This window comes from Pelecanus crispus, chromosome 7, assembly GCF_030463565.1.
Source record: "Pelecanus crispus isolate bPelCri1 chromosome 7, bPelCri1.pri, whole genome shotgun sequence".
NCBI lineage: Eukaryota > Metazoa > Chordata > Aves > Pelecaniformes > Pelecanidae > Pelecanus > Pelecanus crispus.
In genome coordinates, this window is record NC_134649.1 from 8,565,307 (window position 1) to 8,586,072 (window position 20,766).

Consider the following 20,766-nt stretch of genomic DNA (forward strand, 5'->3'; position numbering starts at 1 on the left):
TTGGAGAGGACAGAAAGAACTTCCTAAGGACCGGGAGGCACTGAGCAGAGTTTGCTGCCATTCAAAGGCATTATATCAAGCTTATAAACAAGAATCTACCTGCAAGGATGTAGCTTATTGTGAGGAAACAAACCCTAGGCATGTCTACCTCAAAACTCAGAGATTCAAAGTCCTCTCACAATGCCACTAAGGAAAAAAATGAGAATTTTAAAATAAAAAAAAAAAAAGAAATTTCAGAATGTTCTATTTTCCAACAGATTTTCTTGCTTTCCATGTTCTGTTTTGCTTTTCCTTTATTTTAAAAGGTGCCTGGTTCTGTGACTCATGAGGAGGGTTGTTTTTGAGTTAGAAAGCAGTCCTTACCTTTGAGTTGATTAAGTGCTGGCAAATAACTTTAAATAGATAAAAATTTGCATGTGTGTCTTGAGTCATATCCCAGTGAGTGCAAGCCTTGGGAGTTTGACTGGTTTGTGTGTATTAGTGTCTCAGCCATATAGAAGGATAGGCTGGAGAAAAAGGACTGGTAGGTCCCACATTTGCTTAGTGTTTGCCCAGACATATCCCAGGAAGAATTCTGTACTGGGTGCTCAAACTAAAAAATACAGCTTAGTGTTGCTGCATGATGAGAGATAAGCTACCCTGTAGTGTGAAAATGAGGCAGAAAAATGTCTAATAAAGAACAACTCATTATAAACATTGGGAGTGACTGCAGTATCCAGCAAACTTAATTAAAATGTAGCTCTATGCAACTTGCAAATAGAATGAAATTATTTCCAGTAGCACTGGCTCTGCTGTGGAAGCTGGCATCAGTGAAAGATCCCATGGCCTGAAACAGCGGCAATATTACAGAAGCTGGCTTTGATAATCCTTTACCAATACAGAAGTCTCATTCTAGACCTGTCACTAAGGACTCATCTGCAGGTTTCTTGAGGTGCAGAATTATAGACCTGCTACTGATCAGGCAGCCTAGCTATCTGACTATCTGATCATCTCTGTGTGGTTTCTGATACGTAAAGTAATATTTTAGGCAGATAATACATTGTGTCTTTTTGTGTTGGTAATTCTGTAAATTGTCAGGTAATTGATACCCAGTTGAGCTGGGTTCTCTGCCTTGAAATAAGACGAAAGCTATAAAATCCTCTTTGATATTCATAGGAATACATTCTGGGTGGTACCTGTGGTTAACCTAAACCATGACTGTGTATTGCTGATAGCTTAGATGAAACAGTAGCTGGAAAAATGTCTGTTGTTAAGAGAACCAATAAAAGCAGCTCTTTGGAAGGAGACATTACAGGATAATTGCACGTGGTTCAGACAGAGTTACTTCAAGTTCAGGTGTTACGTAAGCCCTGCAAAATATGCACACAGCCTGAGGGGGCTGATTCTCTGGGGTCTGTGCAATATTGGCTTTTCCTTTGGGAATGATGCTGGTTGTAGGTTTGCACCAATAAGCAGCTCTCAGACTGCCCTGTTTGTCCTCCCCTTTCCGCCTTTGCCAGGTGGCAAGGGTATAAGTAAAGCAGGAGCAGTTGTTGCTGGGTAGATTGCTGTTCACGTGCTTCAGGTGTGGAAAGTGCGTGCTGCAGGGATGGCGATGTGCAGACTCAGAGCCCTGCAAAGAGAGCTGGAGGTGAGTGGTGGTGCAGGAAGGCAAGTTGACAGGTCAGAAACCAAAAGAATGAGCAGCGTATAAATTATGAGATATATATAATTGTCCAGCTAATTAGGAGCAGTGAGAAGGTTCTCTATGCACGTGTGCCTTAGCCTCTCCAGTATGTCAACCTACAGTTTGTCAGAAGAGCTGAAAGAACGTACATGCCCAATTCCTAGATACTTAAACTCCCTGACTTCCTGCAGCTTAACTTAGTTACTGTATAGCTGGTAAATAAACATACTAGGGTAAACGTTGCCCTAACAGTTTGTGGAAGAAGCTCATCTATTTCATCTCTTTCTCCTCTCTTTTATATGTATTTATGTAAGAATATGCATATTTTTTTACCCTATATTTCTCCCCCATCTCTCTTTATATTGATCCATAATTCTTCCCTACCTTCCTACACCCATTCTTTTGTCTGCAACATATGCCCTGGAAAACGGTTTCAATGAAATCTTGAAGTTCCTTTCTGCTCAGTGGTGAATATTGGTTTAAAATGAACCACTTCCTTCTCTTTAGAAATTCTTGTCTTTTCATTGACAGATTTCTGAATATTCCTGATAAAGACATGGAGAATATATGTAACAGCAGTGTGTATATTGACTTCATATCTCAGAGGGCACTGAGATTGATTATTCTTTAAGAGTTGGGTCAATATTTACCTCTTGGGTCATTAAATCGTGATTTCATTTCTATAGGAGTCAATATCTGCCTATAAAGGCAATCAAAACTTCTGCTAAAACTGGGAATGTGCCTTGTGCCTAGTTCATATGACAGCTGACATAACAGAGATGGATTAGGTAGATTAGACAGTGTGGAAAGAGATTATTTGCCATGAAGGTAAGTCATGTTCTGTGCTTGGCTTCCAGGAATTAATGCAAAGATCTGACAACATTGTGCAATACAGTTGCACAATTATATTTTCCTGAAAATTATGTAGCACAGGTTTTGTATTTAAAGAAGCCAAAGTGATGATTAATTGCTTGGGAAAGCACAGATTTCAAATCTCATGAGGATAAAACTGGAGTTTAGGAGTTTAGAAGTAGAAAGAGCCTGACAAATTGCTCTGTTGTTGTATCATAAGTTACCATGAACCCTTAAGTTCCCGAGTTGCCATGGATTCTTGCAGAAGTGTCATGTTTATTTCTGCTGCAGAAAGAAAGGCACCAGTCTTGACTCTGTATCCCTGAGATCATGTCACATTGAATAGATGAAGCAAGATACAACTGACTAACAAAGTTTGACACAGGTTATAGGCATGGCACAATCTAATCTCTGAAGAGACCTGAAAAAAACATTAACCCCCACTATAGCCTTATAGTGCTTATTATGAATAACCAGGAAACTTTTGCAATGTTCAAGATTTTTCCTTCCCCCCTCCCCTTTTTTTTTCTTCCCCCTCCCCTCCCTAGGTATTCTGTGACTACCATGGACACTCCCAGAAAAAGAACGTGTTTCTTTATGGCTGCAGCATCAAGGAGACCCTGTGGCAAGCAGGCTGCACGGTTGACACAGCAGTTATCACAGAAGATGTTGGCTACAGGGTAGGTCCGCTTTGTTACTTTCTGCAATTGCTGGCGTGTATGTGCACCTATGCAGCTGGTTAAGATAAGGCCAGCTCACAAATTGTGGCGATAGGTGCGAACTTCCCTTACTCCAGAGGAGTAATGGTCCAGAGAGTTTCAAATCATGCATAATATCTTCATGCACCAGATATTAACAAGAACATTGTCAGTAGATGGGTCCCTATTTATTTCACTTTAGTAAGATGCTGTGTTATAATCTTTGGCTACAGACCAGTAGGACGGCCATATTTTTGTGTGTTATAATTTCTAAATACACATACACTTTTGTCCCCTCACCCCACCGTAATAAGAAAATAAATAGGAATTACATAATGGTAACTGAGAAAATGATAATATGTCACTGTCATACTCAGTTGAATTGCTTCATCACAAATGTTCCTTGTCCCACTGAAAACACCAGAGAATTCACTGGGTGTCAAACAGATCTAACATAGCGGTATTACCTCCACAGCAAGTGCTTGGTGTCATAGCTAGGGAAATTTTTCTGGAACTAGAAAGAAAACATACTAAAATCTCTTTTATTTCTACTTCATATGAATGTCTTGTTCATCAAACTCTTCTCTGGATTTCCTGCCCATCTCTTCTTTTGCATCTGGTTAGATCATATTTTCCTCTTAAATTACAAATTTCTGTGGAAAAAAAGAATCTTATAATCTCTAATTACAGTCTTAAAAAAAGTTAATTTCACAAAACATTAATTGTGGCCTTACAATTTATGCCTGATTATAAAGGCATAGTTTGGTTCACTCCAACCTGAAAGAGGCTGAAAAGTCTTTTTCAGTTTACATCTCTGTAATTTTTGCGACTTCAGCACAAATACTAATTATCCTCCCATAAGGATGCCACATCTTCCATGTTCATCTTATGGCATTGTACACAGCATACTGAAACTTTACTGGAAGAAAGTGCTCCAGCATTCATTCGTCATGAGGGGTCCCTGTGGCAAACACCCTGTTTCACAAAGAAAGCAGGGAGGGTGCTTGCAGTCGGGACATCTTTTGCTGTGTTTGAATTCAGAGGGCTTGAAAAGGCTGAGGATGGTACGCTGTTACACAAACAGAATTCAAATGCTGCTTTCAGCATCTGGAGCCTGTCTTGAATCTGCAATGAAGAAGGCAGGAGCAAGGCTCCAAGGCTGTCCAAGAATACTCTACAGCCATCCTATAAGAAAGATTTTGTGGTTCAAATCTTCTCTTTTGCACAAAACAGGAGATGGGTGCCTGCTGCAGTTCCTGCCTATGGGTCACCCTTTTCCTTCTTAGGCTGGGGAAACTGGGTGTATAGGAGAACGCAGCTGCAATTGCAGACTGCAGCAGACAGTCGCCCCTGTCTCAAACCTGCTTCCTTGCACTGTTTGCACAGCTTTCTCTCCTGCCTCCTGTAGGTAGCTGGGGATTAACCTGGCCTCCATGATTGTTTTTTCTCCCTAGGTGCAGGAGCCAAATACCTCAAGAAGAGGTTTTTGGAACACCCTTTGCCTCATAGGTCATAGACTCAGCTGGTAGCCCTTGGCAATATACAGGAGTAACAGTCTTTGTTACCTTCTAGTATTTGGTGGCCCTGAGTGACTTGCACAGCATTGGCATCGCAAAGCCCAGCTTGAAGACTTCTCCTTTTGACAGCCATTCCAGGTCCCTTTGACAGCAATCTCTGCAGGGACATTAGTAAAGAAATATTATTCCATTCTCTCCTAATGGGATTGGAGGTTTATGGACAGGGTCCTGTGTGAGAGGAGTAGCTTCCTTTGCTGTTGTACGTGCTAAATCCAGCTGTGCGTAAGAAAGGGAACACAGTCACACTGCTGCATTATCATAAAAGCAGCCTTTAAAAGGGTGTGTTTTCACCCTTTCAAAATATACTATTGAGCGATAATTAATGAGAAGAATAAGTAGAGAAGAAAGAACCATTAGTGTGAAATCCAGTGAACGTTGGTAAAATGAAAAGAATATTAAATTCAGATTTGCTAATGCTCCTAAACGAGTCCTGCGTACAGAGACATTACTGTTACCTGCCAGTGTTTTTATTTAATTAAATGTAAAAGATTGATTATGCATATAATTTCAATTGTTTTAAAAACCTAAACTGGATTAGGGATCTGATTATTGTTATTTGATAGTATATATTTACAAAAATATCTATGTTTTGGTTCAGATAAGTGCAGAATAAAAACTATCTGAACCTTCACACACAGTTTAACTGGATCTCATGATTGTGCTGAGGCTTATAAACATCTGGGTGATATGGCTCTGCTGCATTTTTTTAATTCCTGTTCAACCCAAATCCAGGAAAACCTGGAAGCACTGCATGAAAGCATCTTGTTTTGTGATCCCCATGCAGCAAATAGCACTTTAAAGGCAATCCAGAAATGTTGGATGCTTAGTCTGCAACAAGCAGTCAATTTTAAGGATTCCTCTATTCAGTATGCCCACAGGAAAGGGAGTGCTGTGGCTTTTAGTAGCACACTGAAGTTCTTGACTTAGGACTTAGGCTTGCAGTGGTCTCAGATTTAAAATGGAATCTCTTGCTTTGTTCCAGTCTGTTCCACCTCAGTTTTTTCATCTGCAAAATGGACCTTATGGTTCTTTAGATCTATACCTTATAGAACTGGTAAAGTCCATTGACAGCTGCAGCCAGAACATATTGAAAAATGAAAATTACTTTTTTGTTATGGAGATGTGTCCAGTTAAGCTGTTTGCAGGAGATATTGCAAAACAGTTTAGGCCAAAGATTTATCATTCACATCAAACATGTTTTAGGAAAAGACATTATTCTTTCACTTTCAATGAAACCGAATATTCCCGTACAGTGTTATGAAGTAAAGCTCAACAGAATGGAACTACAATTGCTCAGAATCAGTTAGTGAAACTGATTGTTATTCGAAAGTGAAATTAGCTGGTTGGCTTTCACCGCCCAAACTGAATGAAACTCAAGGGTAAATGCCATTAGCAATAAGCGGGAACTCCTTCTATATGATTCCATTCAGTTCAGATGTTTAAGAAAGCTGTTGTCAAGGAAATAATGAATGTCCTCGTTTTGCTTGCTCTTCTCTAGATGGATCAAACAGTCTTTTAGCATATGTTGTTGTTAGTATATCAGCACTAAAATTTAGACACACACACATATACACGCACGTACACAAGTGCGTGTATATTTGTGTGTGTACCTAAAAGTCCAGTTTCTACATAGAGCACACCTGTGTTAATGTACCTAGCATATGTTTTTAAAGAGTGTAAAAGTAACATGTTTAGCACTGACTTAGTAATGACTAAGTAAATGTTGCCTCTGCACTGACAGAAATATTTGATACTGCAGTGTATTAGGAGTGTTTATAGACTTGTTGGGAATATGATTTCTAGAATAAGAAAATCAGGGCTAAGATGTAATTTTTACTGGGTTTTCATGATTATTTTTTATTGTGATTCTCTAAATGAAGTGTATAAAATGTATCATTTGGACTCATATGAGAATATTTTGGTTTGTTTCACGATACAAATGAGTTAAATTTTGAGCTCTATTTTCTTATGATTATGTGTGACCTTCCATGAGAATAGAGATCCCCTTTCTCTGCCCTATGTTAGGTTCAGACAAAACTCCTTCTGTGGCTGAATGCCTTGTCAAACTGTGGATGCATGCTGGGAGGAGATATAGTATAGCTGGAGAGGGGGGAATGGGAATATCAGGTACTGAACTATGATTACAGCCCTCTTGGCAGCACAACAGGAAGGTGTAGGTTAATGTCAAAGCAGCTTGAAAACAAAGCTCTTTAAGTGACTTCAGCAGTCCCAAGCTATTGGGTGTGAAAATGTTTGATTTTGAACGAGATATACCAAGTGTACAGGATATTTTGCATTTTAGTCTTTGAGATGAAACGAATGCTAGAATCTGAGGATTTCACATGGGATGGACATAATGCACTGGTTAGAGCTATCAGTAGCAGTGTCTGCAGATAGACTCGATGATATACACATGAAAAAACACAGGTCTCTGTGTGCATGATATAAACACGTGCACATCTGTTCAATTCATTTTCTCATCACTGCCGATATTTTCTCATAGACTCTTCCTAAAATCCTGGATAAAGTGGCCCCTGCATTTGTCATGCACAGCTGCAGCTTCCTGGTGGAGAAGTCCCGGGAGTCGACGGCCCGGGTGGTGGTATGGAAGGAAATGGGGGTGTTGAGGAGCTACACTATGGAGAGCACGTATTGCGGCTGCAGCCATGGACTCTACAAGGTAAGTAAATCTTTTAAAGAACCCTGCGCCACCTCCTCCTAACACACATCTCGTGAGCTTGGAAGGGTAAAGTGGAGGAGATGGCTGTTGTCTTGATGCTTAGCATTGTCTGCTCTCTCCAGACCCGTGTTGCCATGCCTTCTGAGTTTCTCCTCAGTGAAATCTTCCCACAATTCCTCACTCTTTTACCTTACATGCCAGGGAAGTAGAGTCCTTGCTCTGAGGTTTCATTCAACAGTGAAATAAAATTAAACTCCAGTCTGGAGCCAAAAGCATTGAGCTGAAGGAAGGAGTGTTTTTTTGAGATGATACAGGGTACTTTATAAGGGCATTCACAGCGCTGTAAAAAATGTGTTGGCAGGTCATATGGACATCTTTGAGCCTAGTTCTAAGGTAATTAACTTGTGCTAGTGGCACCAACCTCTTTGGTACGAGCTACCTACCTGAGCATTCACCTGGCTAAATTTAAGAGCCTGCACAGAGAATCCTGCATTTGGAGTTGCCTGTTACTGACAGCCAAAGGTAGCTAATCTAAGGCTAGTTTTGACAGCTGTCCACAAGCTCAAGGTATGCCTGTGACTGTGATATAGACAGACCTGAATTCCACACCAAATGAGGTTCCGGTCTTGGTAAGAAGGTCTGTACTTGTACCAAATGCATCAGAGAAGTCAGTCTATGAGATCTCCTGGCACTTTTTAAGTACACAGGATGAACTCCGGTAATTGCATTTGAGTGATCATAATTTTCCATTCACTCAAATGGTGAATTCTTTCTCTTGCTCCTTTCCCAAACCTGTTGCTTTCATTGAAAGGCTTCAATGTTCCACCTCATTTCTCCCACTAGGGAGCATTTCTTATCTATACAGCATTAATAAGTAGTTAAGGATCCTAAAAGACCCTTAAGGAAAGAGCCATTATTACAAATAACTATTAATTAATAAGACATTCAAATTATTATCTTTGGAAGCTCTATACTAATCCTTTTAACTCTCTGTAGAATGTAGCCAGGAAGTACTCAGCTGCTGTTTTAACCATGCTCCACTATACACACATCAATTCCAAGACAGGAAAGACAGAAGAAAAAAACGGCAGACAGTTTAAAGAAAGAGAATGTAATTGCCCTGGGCATTACATCTAACACTCCCTACTCCTGAGAAGTGCTAATGTTTTTTTAATAGGCACCACAGGTCAAGACAGCGGTTTTGAACCTTTTTTTTAGACAGTGGGGGAAAATCTACCTTGACAAGTCAATGACAAAACTCCTAGTGATCTCCATAGAGGAGGATTTCACTCATTTCCTAGATAACCACAGTAAGACCTAAAAACAGTGATGTTTCAGATTGTATCAATATCTAACAAGTTGTTCTCCTTCTCCTTCAGCATCTGTGAGGTCTTTAACCCAATTTTGCTTATTTTGTGCCATGAGACGCTTGAAATAGTAGGAGGAGAACATTAAATGCCACATTCAGATGTCACATTTAAGCACTGTGCCATCCACAGGGGCCCTGTATTATATAGTAGAGGCACCAAAGATAAGCAGAAAGACCTAATGCAGATGGTTCAGGATTCTTTTTTTTTTTTTTTTTAAAGAAATCCTTTAAAATGTGTGAAATTATTTTCTACATTCTTTCTTTTCCTCTCTTTCATCACTGATCAGGACCACAGGCAGCCACTGAGGACAAGAGCAAGCTGACATATGAGGGCTTGTCACTGGTGACAGAATCCAATGTTCTCATGGCCTATAAGGAAGTCTGAAAGCTGTAAAGCAGTTCTGAAATTTCCATTCTAAACACCCCAAAAAGCTGAGTCCCAGCTGGATTATTTTTATGAGATCACATATCCTTTTTTTTTTCCCCTTTGTTTAGGATGATCATTCATCTCAAAGATGGAGGATACATAAATACTCCCATGAGGGGGCATTTCTTCGTCATAAGGATAATACAAACACTTTTTGCAGTTTCTCTGATTCAGGCAGCTTTACAGTATTTCCACTCATTTTTTCCAAGTACACTAAATAGCCAGCTTGTTAGTGTCAAAATGGAATATAATTTCTTATGTTGACATTTATGCTGGAGCTGCATATAAATACATAAACTGTCTCGTTCAAATAATTTATATTAATAGACTGTTTTCTTTTCCTTTTAGCAGTCTTTAGAGCTGGTTCTTGTTTGCTTGTTCTTACAAGTGGATTATTTAGGGTATGGACTGACAGGCTGACCTGAAGATTTTGTTGCATAATACCATCTCATACTCAGCTTCCATCTATCAAGACAAAACTACTTCATTATTATCTGGAAGCCCTGAAATTATTCCTGTAAACTGGAAATTAATTAGAGAGGCCACGTTTTTCTAGAGACTTCAGCCTGAATTCTTCACTCTTGGACCCTCAAGTTGATGTTTGTGTAAACAATAGACTGAGACTACAGCTCAGGCAGGAGATGTCAGCGTCCTATATTTAGAGCTTTCTGATATTTGGATTAGTAGATTTGTGTTTAACTGTGAATAGAATCAGTCTCTTAATTGCATAGGATTGATCTCCCTGTAGGGATATATCCAGAATCTCCCCTGGACAAGCATGCCTTATGTTTTTGATACTTTTATACCTTGAAGTATAGTACAAACAGCAGCTAGGATTTAAAACATCTCATTATATGCAGCAAAGGCTCCCAAGTGCAGCATCATTCAGTGAATCAGTGGTCAAACTTCTATTAGAGTGCAGCAGACCTGGATCCTGGTCTTTAGCTTTCTTCCCGCTTGTAAGTGATGAAAGTAATTCGTTCAAGTAGCCACTTTGCTGGCTATAGGCACAGATACAGTGCTTGGAGTTGTACAGAGACATCTGATGGGGATTATGTCAAGGGTTTAGGAAGAGCAAGGAAGTGTTACGGAGGCTGCAAGAGGTTAAAATATTAATTGCACAAGGCTGATAAGTGTGCCCTCCCTTACCACAGAGCAAGGTCGAAGAAGGGCTGAGGTAAACCAGAACCGAGTTTTTCTGATAGAGTCCAGAAAAGATGCTGCTAGAGCTTTTCCAAGGAATCTGTGTGGCCTCTCTTGGATTGAAATGTAGCCTTCATTTTTAAAACAGTTTAGTGAGTGAAAGACAAGGCAGGAATTTGGTACTACTGAGATGTAAATGAGAAAGAATAGTGACCCCAGCCTCGTTTAAAAGTAATTTGATTTCAAATGGAGAGGAGGGCGGAAATGAGAGGAGAAAAGAGATGGTTTGTCTCTGTCGAATCTCCCTGTCTCTGTGATCAATGGAAACACAATAAGCCAACTACCCTTAAGGAAGTGAAACATAAAACTAAAGAAACTATTGATCTTATCTAAGGTTTTGTTCAACTAAGGAAGAAGAAAAGAAGGGGAAAAAATATCTAAACTCTCTTTCATTTTGTCTGGATTGCCCAGTTCAGTCTTAGAGGAGCAGTGTCTCCTTTTGAAAGTTGCTAAAAACAAAACAGCCAATTTCCGATGGGAATTCTCCCTCCTGTTTTTGCCAGTTTACAGCCCTATGGTCAAAAAATAAAACAATAGAAAAACCCCAAACAATAAAAAAAAGAAACTGCTTATAATTTCTTTTCTTATGTGAAGGCAGTCTGCATTGTTCCCTTGTTGGAGCTTTTACCCCTTCTGCTCACCATGTGATTTTTATTGCTTGCCTCTCTTTTGTGGGATGTAGAGCCCCTTCTCATCTTTGGCTTTTAAACAACTGAATGCAAAGCTGTACTGTAAGAAGTTCTGCTGAGTACAGATATAATCAGGTACAATCATGGCCCCAAAGGATCAAATCTTCAGTGACATATATTGACATTTTCCTGAGTTTCTTGTGTGATTAATTTTTAAACTTCCGTATCTCTTTGCTGTTACCATGTTCTATCGTGTTACACTGTTTCACCATTCTTCTTGATTCCTTGTTACCTGGCCTACTAATTAAGACCCTTGTATAGCGTATTGTAGTGTGCTGTTCCATTCATTACTGTGTCTATCATCCTACAAGTTAATATCTTTTGCGCCATGGTATACAGCTGAGTTCCAAACCATATGTCTTGGTAATATAGTGAATCTCAAAAATTCAGCCTCATGCTCTGTGAGTACATGCTATGTTGTAAAAGCATTTTCCTTGGCAAGTTGTGCCTGGTGGAGGAGATGTAGTACTAACGGAAATAGATTTTAGCTTCTTGCTTTGAAGAGATTATAAACAACAAGGAGTAACAAATGAGTTTTAAAATTATTGCAGATATCTTGACAGTGCCCTTTGAAGGAGATTTTGCTAGTGATATGGATCCCTCTTTGAATAAAGCCTTTGGGAGAGCTGAGATAAAAGATTTTTTTTTTTTTTTTTTCTGTCCAGTCTAACGCTTCTAAGTCAGAGGAATTGAATACCATGAATTTTCTCATCAGACTTGATTAGAGAGAAAAACCATCCCTTTGCAGAGACACTGGAAGCAGAGAGATCAGCACCAAGCAGCATGGCCATACAGTTCATAAGACTTTCTTGACAGTTGTTCAAAATGTCTTTGTTGAACAAAAGTGGTGAGAGTTAGTCTAATTGGAAGATCCGGTATTATCCATCCCCTTTAACCTGGCTAGCATGGGCTGAATTATTTAAAATGAGTGATGAATCAGTGATTTATCATGGAAGTGTGGCTGAACTAAAGTAATATACCAAGATGAAAGCCTTTCCTCTTTCTATTCTACCGAGTAGAGTACCTTCTACTCTACCTTCTACAGACGTGGACTTCTGTGGTTTGACCTGTTTCTGCCCAAATTAGCCAAATTGTTACCAACGTATGATTGTCCATTGAATTACAGCACTATTTCTTTATAGTTATCTGTAGGCTATGAAATATTTTCTCCATCTTCCTTACTATTGAAGATTACTTACCAAATTTCTGTGAGGAATTTTTATGTATGCTTTATTCATAAACAGTTTATTAAAGTTAATAGTCAGAAATTGAGTTTTTTTTGATGGAGTTTGCAGGTCACATGATACTGCTTCTGTTCTCCAGTAAGATATATATTGTTCTTGAAATTGGAAATCTGGTGCACAAACTTACAAATAGTTTTAATTTGGCCTCTTGCCAGTATTCAGCCACCAACAGAAACAGTTTCAGCAATATTCTTTCCATAAAGCATATTTGATAAGTACTTGCAGAAAGAAAAAGTAAAGAAATAAGATATATTCTATGCTTTCTGGTATATGTTTCTGAAAAATACTTACATAGTCTTTGCAGGTCTGACAGGCTTTTCCTCATTTCTGATTTCTTTTGTCCCCCAGAGCTTACACTTTTCTTAAGTATGGGTAAGTCTCAAAAGCATTCAAAAGTTTCTTTTCAAAAAAATTATTTCTAAAATGTGTGTGTTTAGCTGACCCTCTGTGCTCTGGGGATCTCATTCAAAAACAGGTGCTGAGAATAAGAAAGAATGATTTTCTTTCTGATAGTTCCCCTTCCAGTTCTGGTCCAAAGTGGCTCAAATTGGAAGCAGCTGTAGCAGCAAGAAAAGTATAGAAAAAAAACCAGTTATGTAATAGTAATCTAAGGACTGAAGGGTCAAATTAAGGGTTTTGTTTGTTCTGCTTTCTTAAGTTGTTACCCAAGGCAAAAGTTTGCATCCTATATGCTTTATTTTCCTGCTGCTTTTATTTCTGCCAACCCCTCGCACTAATTGATTGATGTTTTAATTTGTAAGATATTTTAATTGCACCTTTTAGGCTTGCGAGCCTCACTTCGTGAAACTATTTGAGGGTTAATGGTATTTAGGAAGCAGGGAAAGAGGAGAGAAAGGGTTTCTGAGCAAACAAATCAGGAGATAGTGGGTGTTCGTCTTCCTTGGAGACTTGTAGATTCTTATATGAACTGCTGCAGGATTTTCCCTTATTAGGTGTTTTTTTTATTGGTTGGTTTGTTTGTTTTAATTACTTGACAGAATGCCAACTAAGAAATCACATGCTTAACTGTGCTCAGATCTGTTTGGTTTGTGCCACGTTAAACAAAAGGAGTTTGAAGGTGTGCTGACTTTGGTGTTCTCAGATTGTTTGGAAAAGCAAATCACAGAACTGGGAGAACTTTGTAGGGATTCTTTGGCCCTTATATCTCAAAAAAACTGGAGTTTGTCAGTAGGACTATCCTGACTGGTCTCATCTTTCTTGATGTGTAATAAGACAGTTGTATTAAGGCAAGCGTGACCAAAACTACATGAGATGTAAATATCATCTCTGTTTCTAAAAGTTATGGGTGTTATTGCTATTTACTAATTTTTTGTTGAAGGTGCTCAGTATTGTCAGATGGGAGGGCCATTTATGTGCATTTGAAAGTCTGTGAATTTTGCAAGAAGGTAATTCAGGCCTCCCTGCTCTGTCCTCCCATTTTCTGATCCACTCCACAGTCAGTTCAGCCTTGGTGCTTTGGAAGAGATCAATAATTGAGTAGGGTCATTTTTCTTGTTCCCATTTCTGGAGAAGGCTTATTTCTTATTTGTTCGGTTTGGGGCAGGGCAGTGGAACTGGTTTAGCTTTTATTAACCCTGTATAGGGCAAGACCCATTTTCTGCACTAGTGTGACTGATCGAAGTTTTTTGCTGAGAACACTCAGTCCCTCTTCCAGTGTTTGCCAAATGTAGGTGTTTTGTGAATGACTGTGGAAAAGCAACGGTCTCTTAATCAATAGACTGAGTTTGCTGCTGTACAAACAAACTTTTTTTAGAGTGACTGAATAATTCCTTATCTCTTTCAAGAAGTTAGTACAGGGGTGGTTGCCTATCAAATACTGTGCACTAGTCCATCTGTTGAGGTGTCCCATGAATGCTGCCTTGAAACAGATTTTGGAAAAAGTTCTCCCTGGCGCCTGCTGCAGTGGGTTTCCGCTGTCACTCAGGCTATCTGCTTTCCTGTTCCCAGGATGAAAGATTCAAGTGTTAGGGGACTGAGGGATGTTCCATTGTGTTTGAACTCACATGGTTACTAGAAACAGGGGAGAATGACACTTAATGGAGAAGAATGGACACATAGTTTTCTTTAGCCTCCTTGTCCCCAAAACACTCAGGAAGTGTTGAAAACCAACACAAGAATTGTCAGCAGGCACTGGGCAACAGTATTTTAGTCTTTCTTATTATTGTTGTGTACCCAAGGAATGACATAGTGGAATTTTTTTTATGTATATGACAAAAGATGATCACTGATGCTAGCTGGATCATGGATGAAGATACTAATTTAAATTCTATTTTGATTATTTCTCCTGAGATGTTGAACCAGCTGTATCTCTGACTTGCTAAGTTCAGTGGTGTTATATCAAGGCAGATGTGGATAGATAGCTTTGGAGAGATATTCCAGAGACCTTGACAGCCTTGGAAGGAAGGATGTGTTACCAATGCACTAGGAATAGCTTGTGAATGTGTTCCCTCCCTCTTAGACCCTGTCTGGAAGGGAAGGAAACAAGAGTGTCTCTGCCAGCTCCATTACTGTGTAAGAGCCAGAAGAGGCACCAGATTTTATCCTTAGTCATGTACTGGTCAGTAAGTCATTCTAACTACAGACATTTGGTCAAAGAAAATGGGAAAGTCTGTACAGAAGGGCTGTCACAGTGGTGATTTTAACAAACCTCAAACTGAGTTTGAGGCATGTCTAGTGGGAATGAGCCACAGGGAAGTCAGATCACAGCCTACTCCCACAGCACTAGTCTTTTAAGCTTGCTGCATGATCCCGTTCTGAACTTTTACACCACGGCTAATGCTTGTGTACCAAGGTTAGTATAGTGTAGGTTAGCACTGATCTCTGGCATTTCCAGATACTTCGGTCCCAAACTTAGTTTTTGACACATTAGTTTCACATAGGAGTGATGAATCATTCCAGTATGGAAATAGGCAGCCTTATGAATGGTGCCAAAATACGTAGTTTATGATATTTAATTGCCAGAGCAACATAGTGATTAGGCTGAAATTACATGTCTTTTGGTTTGTAGCCACATAACCTGTGTTTTCTGGTCCTGTTAAGCTATATTGAGTCAATTAGTCCTGGATGGGAACTTTCTACAGGCATCCCAGGGTGATGATGCAGGCTGCCATGGAGCAGTCCTAGCACGTAAGATAACTTAAGGTTCAAGAGTGTTGTCCTCATGCCTTTTCGTGTGCATGGACATTTCCCTAGTTTCCTTCTCCTTCAATGTAAAGATACCCCATTATATATCTGCAGAAACTGGAGTGCTAAAGGTAACATTAGCATAAAATGGAATAGATAAAAGCCTGTAGATACAAGAACATGGGGTCTTCGGTCCCATTTTAGGACCTGAGAGTCATGCAAATCACATTTCTCTCTCTCTCCTACTTAGTCATTCAGGCTAAGAAATAGGATGCAAACCATGACTTGGCAGGAAATATAGGTGCTATATCCTAATCCAGATTTTGTTGGTAAAAACATGTTACAAAAGGAGAAAAATATGGTCCTGAACCACAAAGAAGTGAAAAATTTGCTAGCTTCTCTGCCTTTTGGAACCAATTACAAAGTTGACACTAAGGCAATGTCTGCTTCTCCAGCTTCTAAGCAGACAGCCTGGCCCAATCTGCAGCCCTTTGGCAGAAGTAGTGTCTTAAATCAACTGCTTTGTTTCTACTGTTGATAGATTATTGGGTGCTGACTGCCTGTGTAAGTGGAGAATAGGTCCCATGCCATATGGTTAAATTACGGCACAATAAAAAATGACTACAGGGGTGAGATCATAATAGATCTGACTCTGCAAAGCTGGGAGGTATCCAGTTCTGTTGATGTTCAGTGGACATGGCTGGCATGCAGAATAGCAAAGAAGAGCAATCATGTACCTCATTCTTGGCCCACCCTTTTCCACCATCATATAATTGAAATAGTTTTCTTAGCTCTGCTGTTTACCCCTTCTGTTTGGGATGTAGACTTGGAGTGTTTGTTCCAACAAATCCCTGCAATCTCCTACATTCCTTTCACTTGTTAATGATGTTAGCATTTCCTAGTTGGTAGTTTGCTTTTTATTAAACCAAGGGGCATAGCAAACTCCTTGGGGCTGATGAGTGGAAAATGGGCATTATCTTGATTCTTTCGTGTCTTGAATACTGATGTTCCGCTAGATTTCTTTTTTCCCCAGTGATTGTAAACAACTGACATTTCTGCTTTGTTTATGGCATCTTTCTCCCTCAGCTGCTTTTGCACTTCTCTAGATACTTGGTTGCAACCCAGTCTTTCCATATTCCAATGCTGTACTCGAGAAAGGAGGTGATACGTACTGACTTAGAAGGGTTATCAAATCGTTTCCCTACAAAGGAAATCAGAAATGCAAGTGTCCTGTCACACCCATCTTCCAGAATTTGAGAGAACAGGATTAGATGGAAGAGTCCCAGCTTTTGACATTACAGATTTAGGCAACCTAGATGCTTGAAGCAAAAAATACATTTTTTGTATTACACTCGAGGTTGCATGGAGAAGAGACTGCATTTTGTGAGGGAACAAGATATGAATCAATGGCTAATCTCCATATTTTCACCATGCTGACAAGATACGGTTATTGTGGCCTCATCTGAAAACAAACAAAACCGGTGTACTCATGCAGAGACATAACAAACTCTGTCACCTTGTGACCAAAGCAGTGGGTCCTTCCATGTACTATAAGGATGTACAAGCTCTCCTATTATTAAAATCAACGCTGCCATGCTCAGAAGTCAAAGTGTCTTTTGTAGTGCCAGAAGGCTGAAAATGACTAGCAATTTGTGGTCAGGCTAATCTCTGAATTGTATTTATTCAGTTTATTGGTATAGCTGAGGACCTGGTTTGACTTCAGATATGGATTTGTTAGAGCCTTAGCTACATTCACAGTAAAAATTATTAGACCAAATGGAAAACTACAGAAATGAAGCAAACTAGACACTTAAAGATTATTTTTAATTTTCTATCATAAATATTATAGTGGTGACACAAATCAGACAATTGCAGTCAGACACACATGTATGTGATTTTTCTGGATGAAATGTTGCTGTTCTATTTGAAGCCCACTAAGCAATCCTGAATGGCATGACCTTGAATGCCCATGCGATTTCAGTCTGCTAAAGAAAAAACTCTTGGGAAGGGTAAGGAATAGAAAAGCAACATTCCTAATGAAAACTAACTGCACTATTTCAATGGTGTCCCTTCAGAAGTCCAAATATCATTGCACATCATCCTTTCAAGTTTTCTGTGGAATTACAGCAGCTAGCTTTTTGATTTCTGATGTCTCTCTTGCTTGTTAATCTGGCCCCGTGTGGATTCATTGTACAAATCTATTTGGCAGCTGAAAATTGCCCTTTGATGAAGCTCCTAGTCTAATCATGAACTCCTCAGGCATGGAAAATAAGAATGGGGAGGTGGCAAAAGCACAGGCTAAAGGAGCCATGTTTGTCTTTCACTCTGCGTGGATTTTAGAAGCATCTAAATTTCAAAACCTTTCACACAGGATTTTCTGCAAAGACTGATTTTGCTCCTCTTAGGATCGTAACATTTGCCATGCTGGATCAGACCATTGGTCCATATAATCAGGTATCCTGCCTCATACAGAGGCTTGGTTCCCCACAGCTCAGAAGAGAACAAAACCAGCCTATAATGCAACTGATTCAATTACACTAAGACATGGAAAGGAAATAATCCTACCAGCCTGATCTGCCTCTCCTCCACTTCATGCACTGCAGCATGAGGCCTGATTATCATTATCACAACCTTGAAATAATGAGTTACATTCTCTGTGAGTAATTATTGCACTTTTGTATCCTGTTTCATAATCTTCTCTCAGGCAGGTCTTCCTGCAGCAGTGAATTCCACTAGTTGATGCCTATAATGTGTGTACGCTCTCCAACATTAAATGTAAGCTATATTTTGAAATCTGAGCTCCCTTATTTCTTCCTTTTCTCCCTTTGCTAGTTTCTATATCCTTGTAAGATGTGCTTCTCACAGCTGCAGTAGTTTCCAATGTGTTTTGTCTGTCAGCTCTCTATACCTGTTCGCTGCCATCCTTATGCCTCTATTATCTGCTCCCAGATTCCCTGGTCTGGTCTCCTCTAAAACCAAATTAAATAGTCTATTCATTCCCTCCAGTCTCAAAATCTGTACATACATGCTGGTTCCACCCAGCTCTTGTCTCTTTGGTTGCTTTCTTTGTTTTGTTTCCAATCCTGATTTATTTTTTCACGTGTTAAACTCTTGTACTAATTATGTTATCTTTCCTCCTCTTTTTTCCCTTCTACCACAAAACTTGTTTCAAATTACCCAATATACTGGGACTGACTTATTCCTCTGCCTTGAATGTACTAAATTCCTCCCTCACTGACAGGGCACTGATATTTCTTTTTACTTAAATCACAATATGTGCTCTTGCCTGGTACTCTAAAAATCATAAATAATACATGGGTGTCTGCAGAGTGTGCCACGCGGTGGGTTTGTCCTTGAGCAGGGTCAAGTTTTCCAGCTGGATAAGGTGGGTATTGCATGAGCCCATGACCTGGAGAGTCTGCTTCTATCACAGCTCCTTGAGGACTATAGTAGTGTCCCTTCTATGCAGCACAGCTCTACAGCCTCTCTCCCTTTCTGTGACTTCAGACACTGGAAGGAGGTGGTGGTGGATCCCAAATCAACAGTAGCAGAGGCGTCAGCATGTTGCGCTGCACATGTATGAGATATATGCCTGTGGTGTCATATGAAGCAGGACTCAGAAGCAGAAGTCTCAAGTCTGGACTGAAGACTTGACAAATATTTCAGTGTCGTAGTACGAGCAAAGGGGGCTTGGTTCTCCTGCTCTTTTCTGCCATGTCCAGGTCATAGAATAGAATCATAGAATTGTTTAGGTTGGAAAAGACCTTTAAGATCATCCAGTCCAACCATTAACCTACACTACCAAGTCCACTCTAAACCAATCAAAGGTAGACTAGACTAAACCATGTCCAGAGGTGCCACATCTACCCGTTTTTTGAACGCTTCCAGGGATGGTGACTCCACCGCCTCTCTGGGCAGCCTGTTCCAATGCTTGACCACCCTTTCCGTAAATAAATTTTTCCTAATATCCAACCTAAACCTCCCCTGGCGCAGCTTGAGCCCATTTCCTCTCGTCCTATCACTAATTATATGGGAGAAAAGACCAACACCCACCTCACTACAACCTCCTTTCAGGTAGTTGTAGGGAGCGATAAGGTCTCCCCTCAGCCTCCTCTTCTCCAGGCTAAACAACCCCAGTTCCCTCAGCTGCTCCTCATAAGACCTGTGCTCCAGACCCTTCACCAGCCTTGTTGCCCTTCTCTGGACACACTCCAGAACCTCAATGTCTTTCTTGCATTGAGGGGCCCAAAACTGGACACAGTATTCCAGGTGCGGCCTCACCAGCGCCGAGTACAAGGGCACAATCACCTCCCTGCTCCTGCTGGCCACACTATTCCTGACACAAGCCAGGATGCTGTTGGCCTTCTTGGCCACCTGGGCACACTGCTGGCTCATGTTCAGCCAGCTGTCAACCAGCACCCCCAGGTCCTTTTCGGCCAGACATCTTTCCAGCCACTCTTCCCCAAGCCTGTAGCGTTGCATGGGGTTGTTGTGACCGAAATGCAGAACCTGACACTTGGCCTTGTTAAACCTCATACAGCTGGCCTTGGCCCATCGGTCCAGCCTGTCCAGGTCCCTCTGCAGGGCCATCCTACCCTCCAGCAGATCGACACTCCCACCCAACTTGGTGTCGTCTGCAAACTTACTGAGGGTGCACTCACTCCCCTCATCCGGATCATCGATAAAGATATTGAACAAGACTGGCCCCAAAACAGAGCCCTGGGGAACACCGCTCATGACCAGCTGCCAACTGGACTTAACTCCATTTACAACTACTCTCTGGGCTTGGCCACCCAACCAGTTTTTTACCCAGCGAAGACTACGCCCATCCAAGCCATGAGCTGCCAGCTTCCCAAGGAGAATATTGTGGGAGACGGTGTCAAAAGCTTTGCTAAAGTCCAGGTGAATGACATCCACAGCCTTTCCATCATCTACCAGGCGGGTCACCAGGTCATAAAAGGAGATCAGGTTGGTCAAGCAGGACCTACCTTTCATGAACCCATGCTGGCTGAGGCAGCGTGGCCTGTAGCAGGGAAGGCTGCAGCTGCTGAGAAAGGTATCAGGCACTGAAAACAGAATCTTAATGACAAATTCATGGAATTTTAATGGTCAGAAGGGACCATTAGCTATTCTGGTTTGACCTCTTATATGTCACAAGCCTTTGGGCTTCACCCAGGCAGCTTTGTACGAAGCCGGATAACTTGTGTTAGTGTTAAT

At 40.5% G+C, this 20,766-nt stretch overlaps 1 protein-coding gene across 1 annotated transcript in view; it reads left to right on the plus strand.

Annotated features, from left to right (window-relative positions):
• Positions 1-20,766, plus strand: part of AGBL1 (AGBL carboxypeptidase 1) — a 279,320-nt gene that overhangs the window by 145,879 nt on the left and 112,675 nt on the right. Inside the window, exons 19-20 of the mRNA XM_075714164.1 lie at positions 3,067-3,198; positions 7,297-7,473. Coding sequence (XP_075570279.1) covers positions 3,067-3,198; positions 7,297-7,473 — 309 coding nt within the window. The remainder of the gene's footprint in view (positions 1-3,066; positions 3,199-7,296; positions 7,474-20,766) is intronic.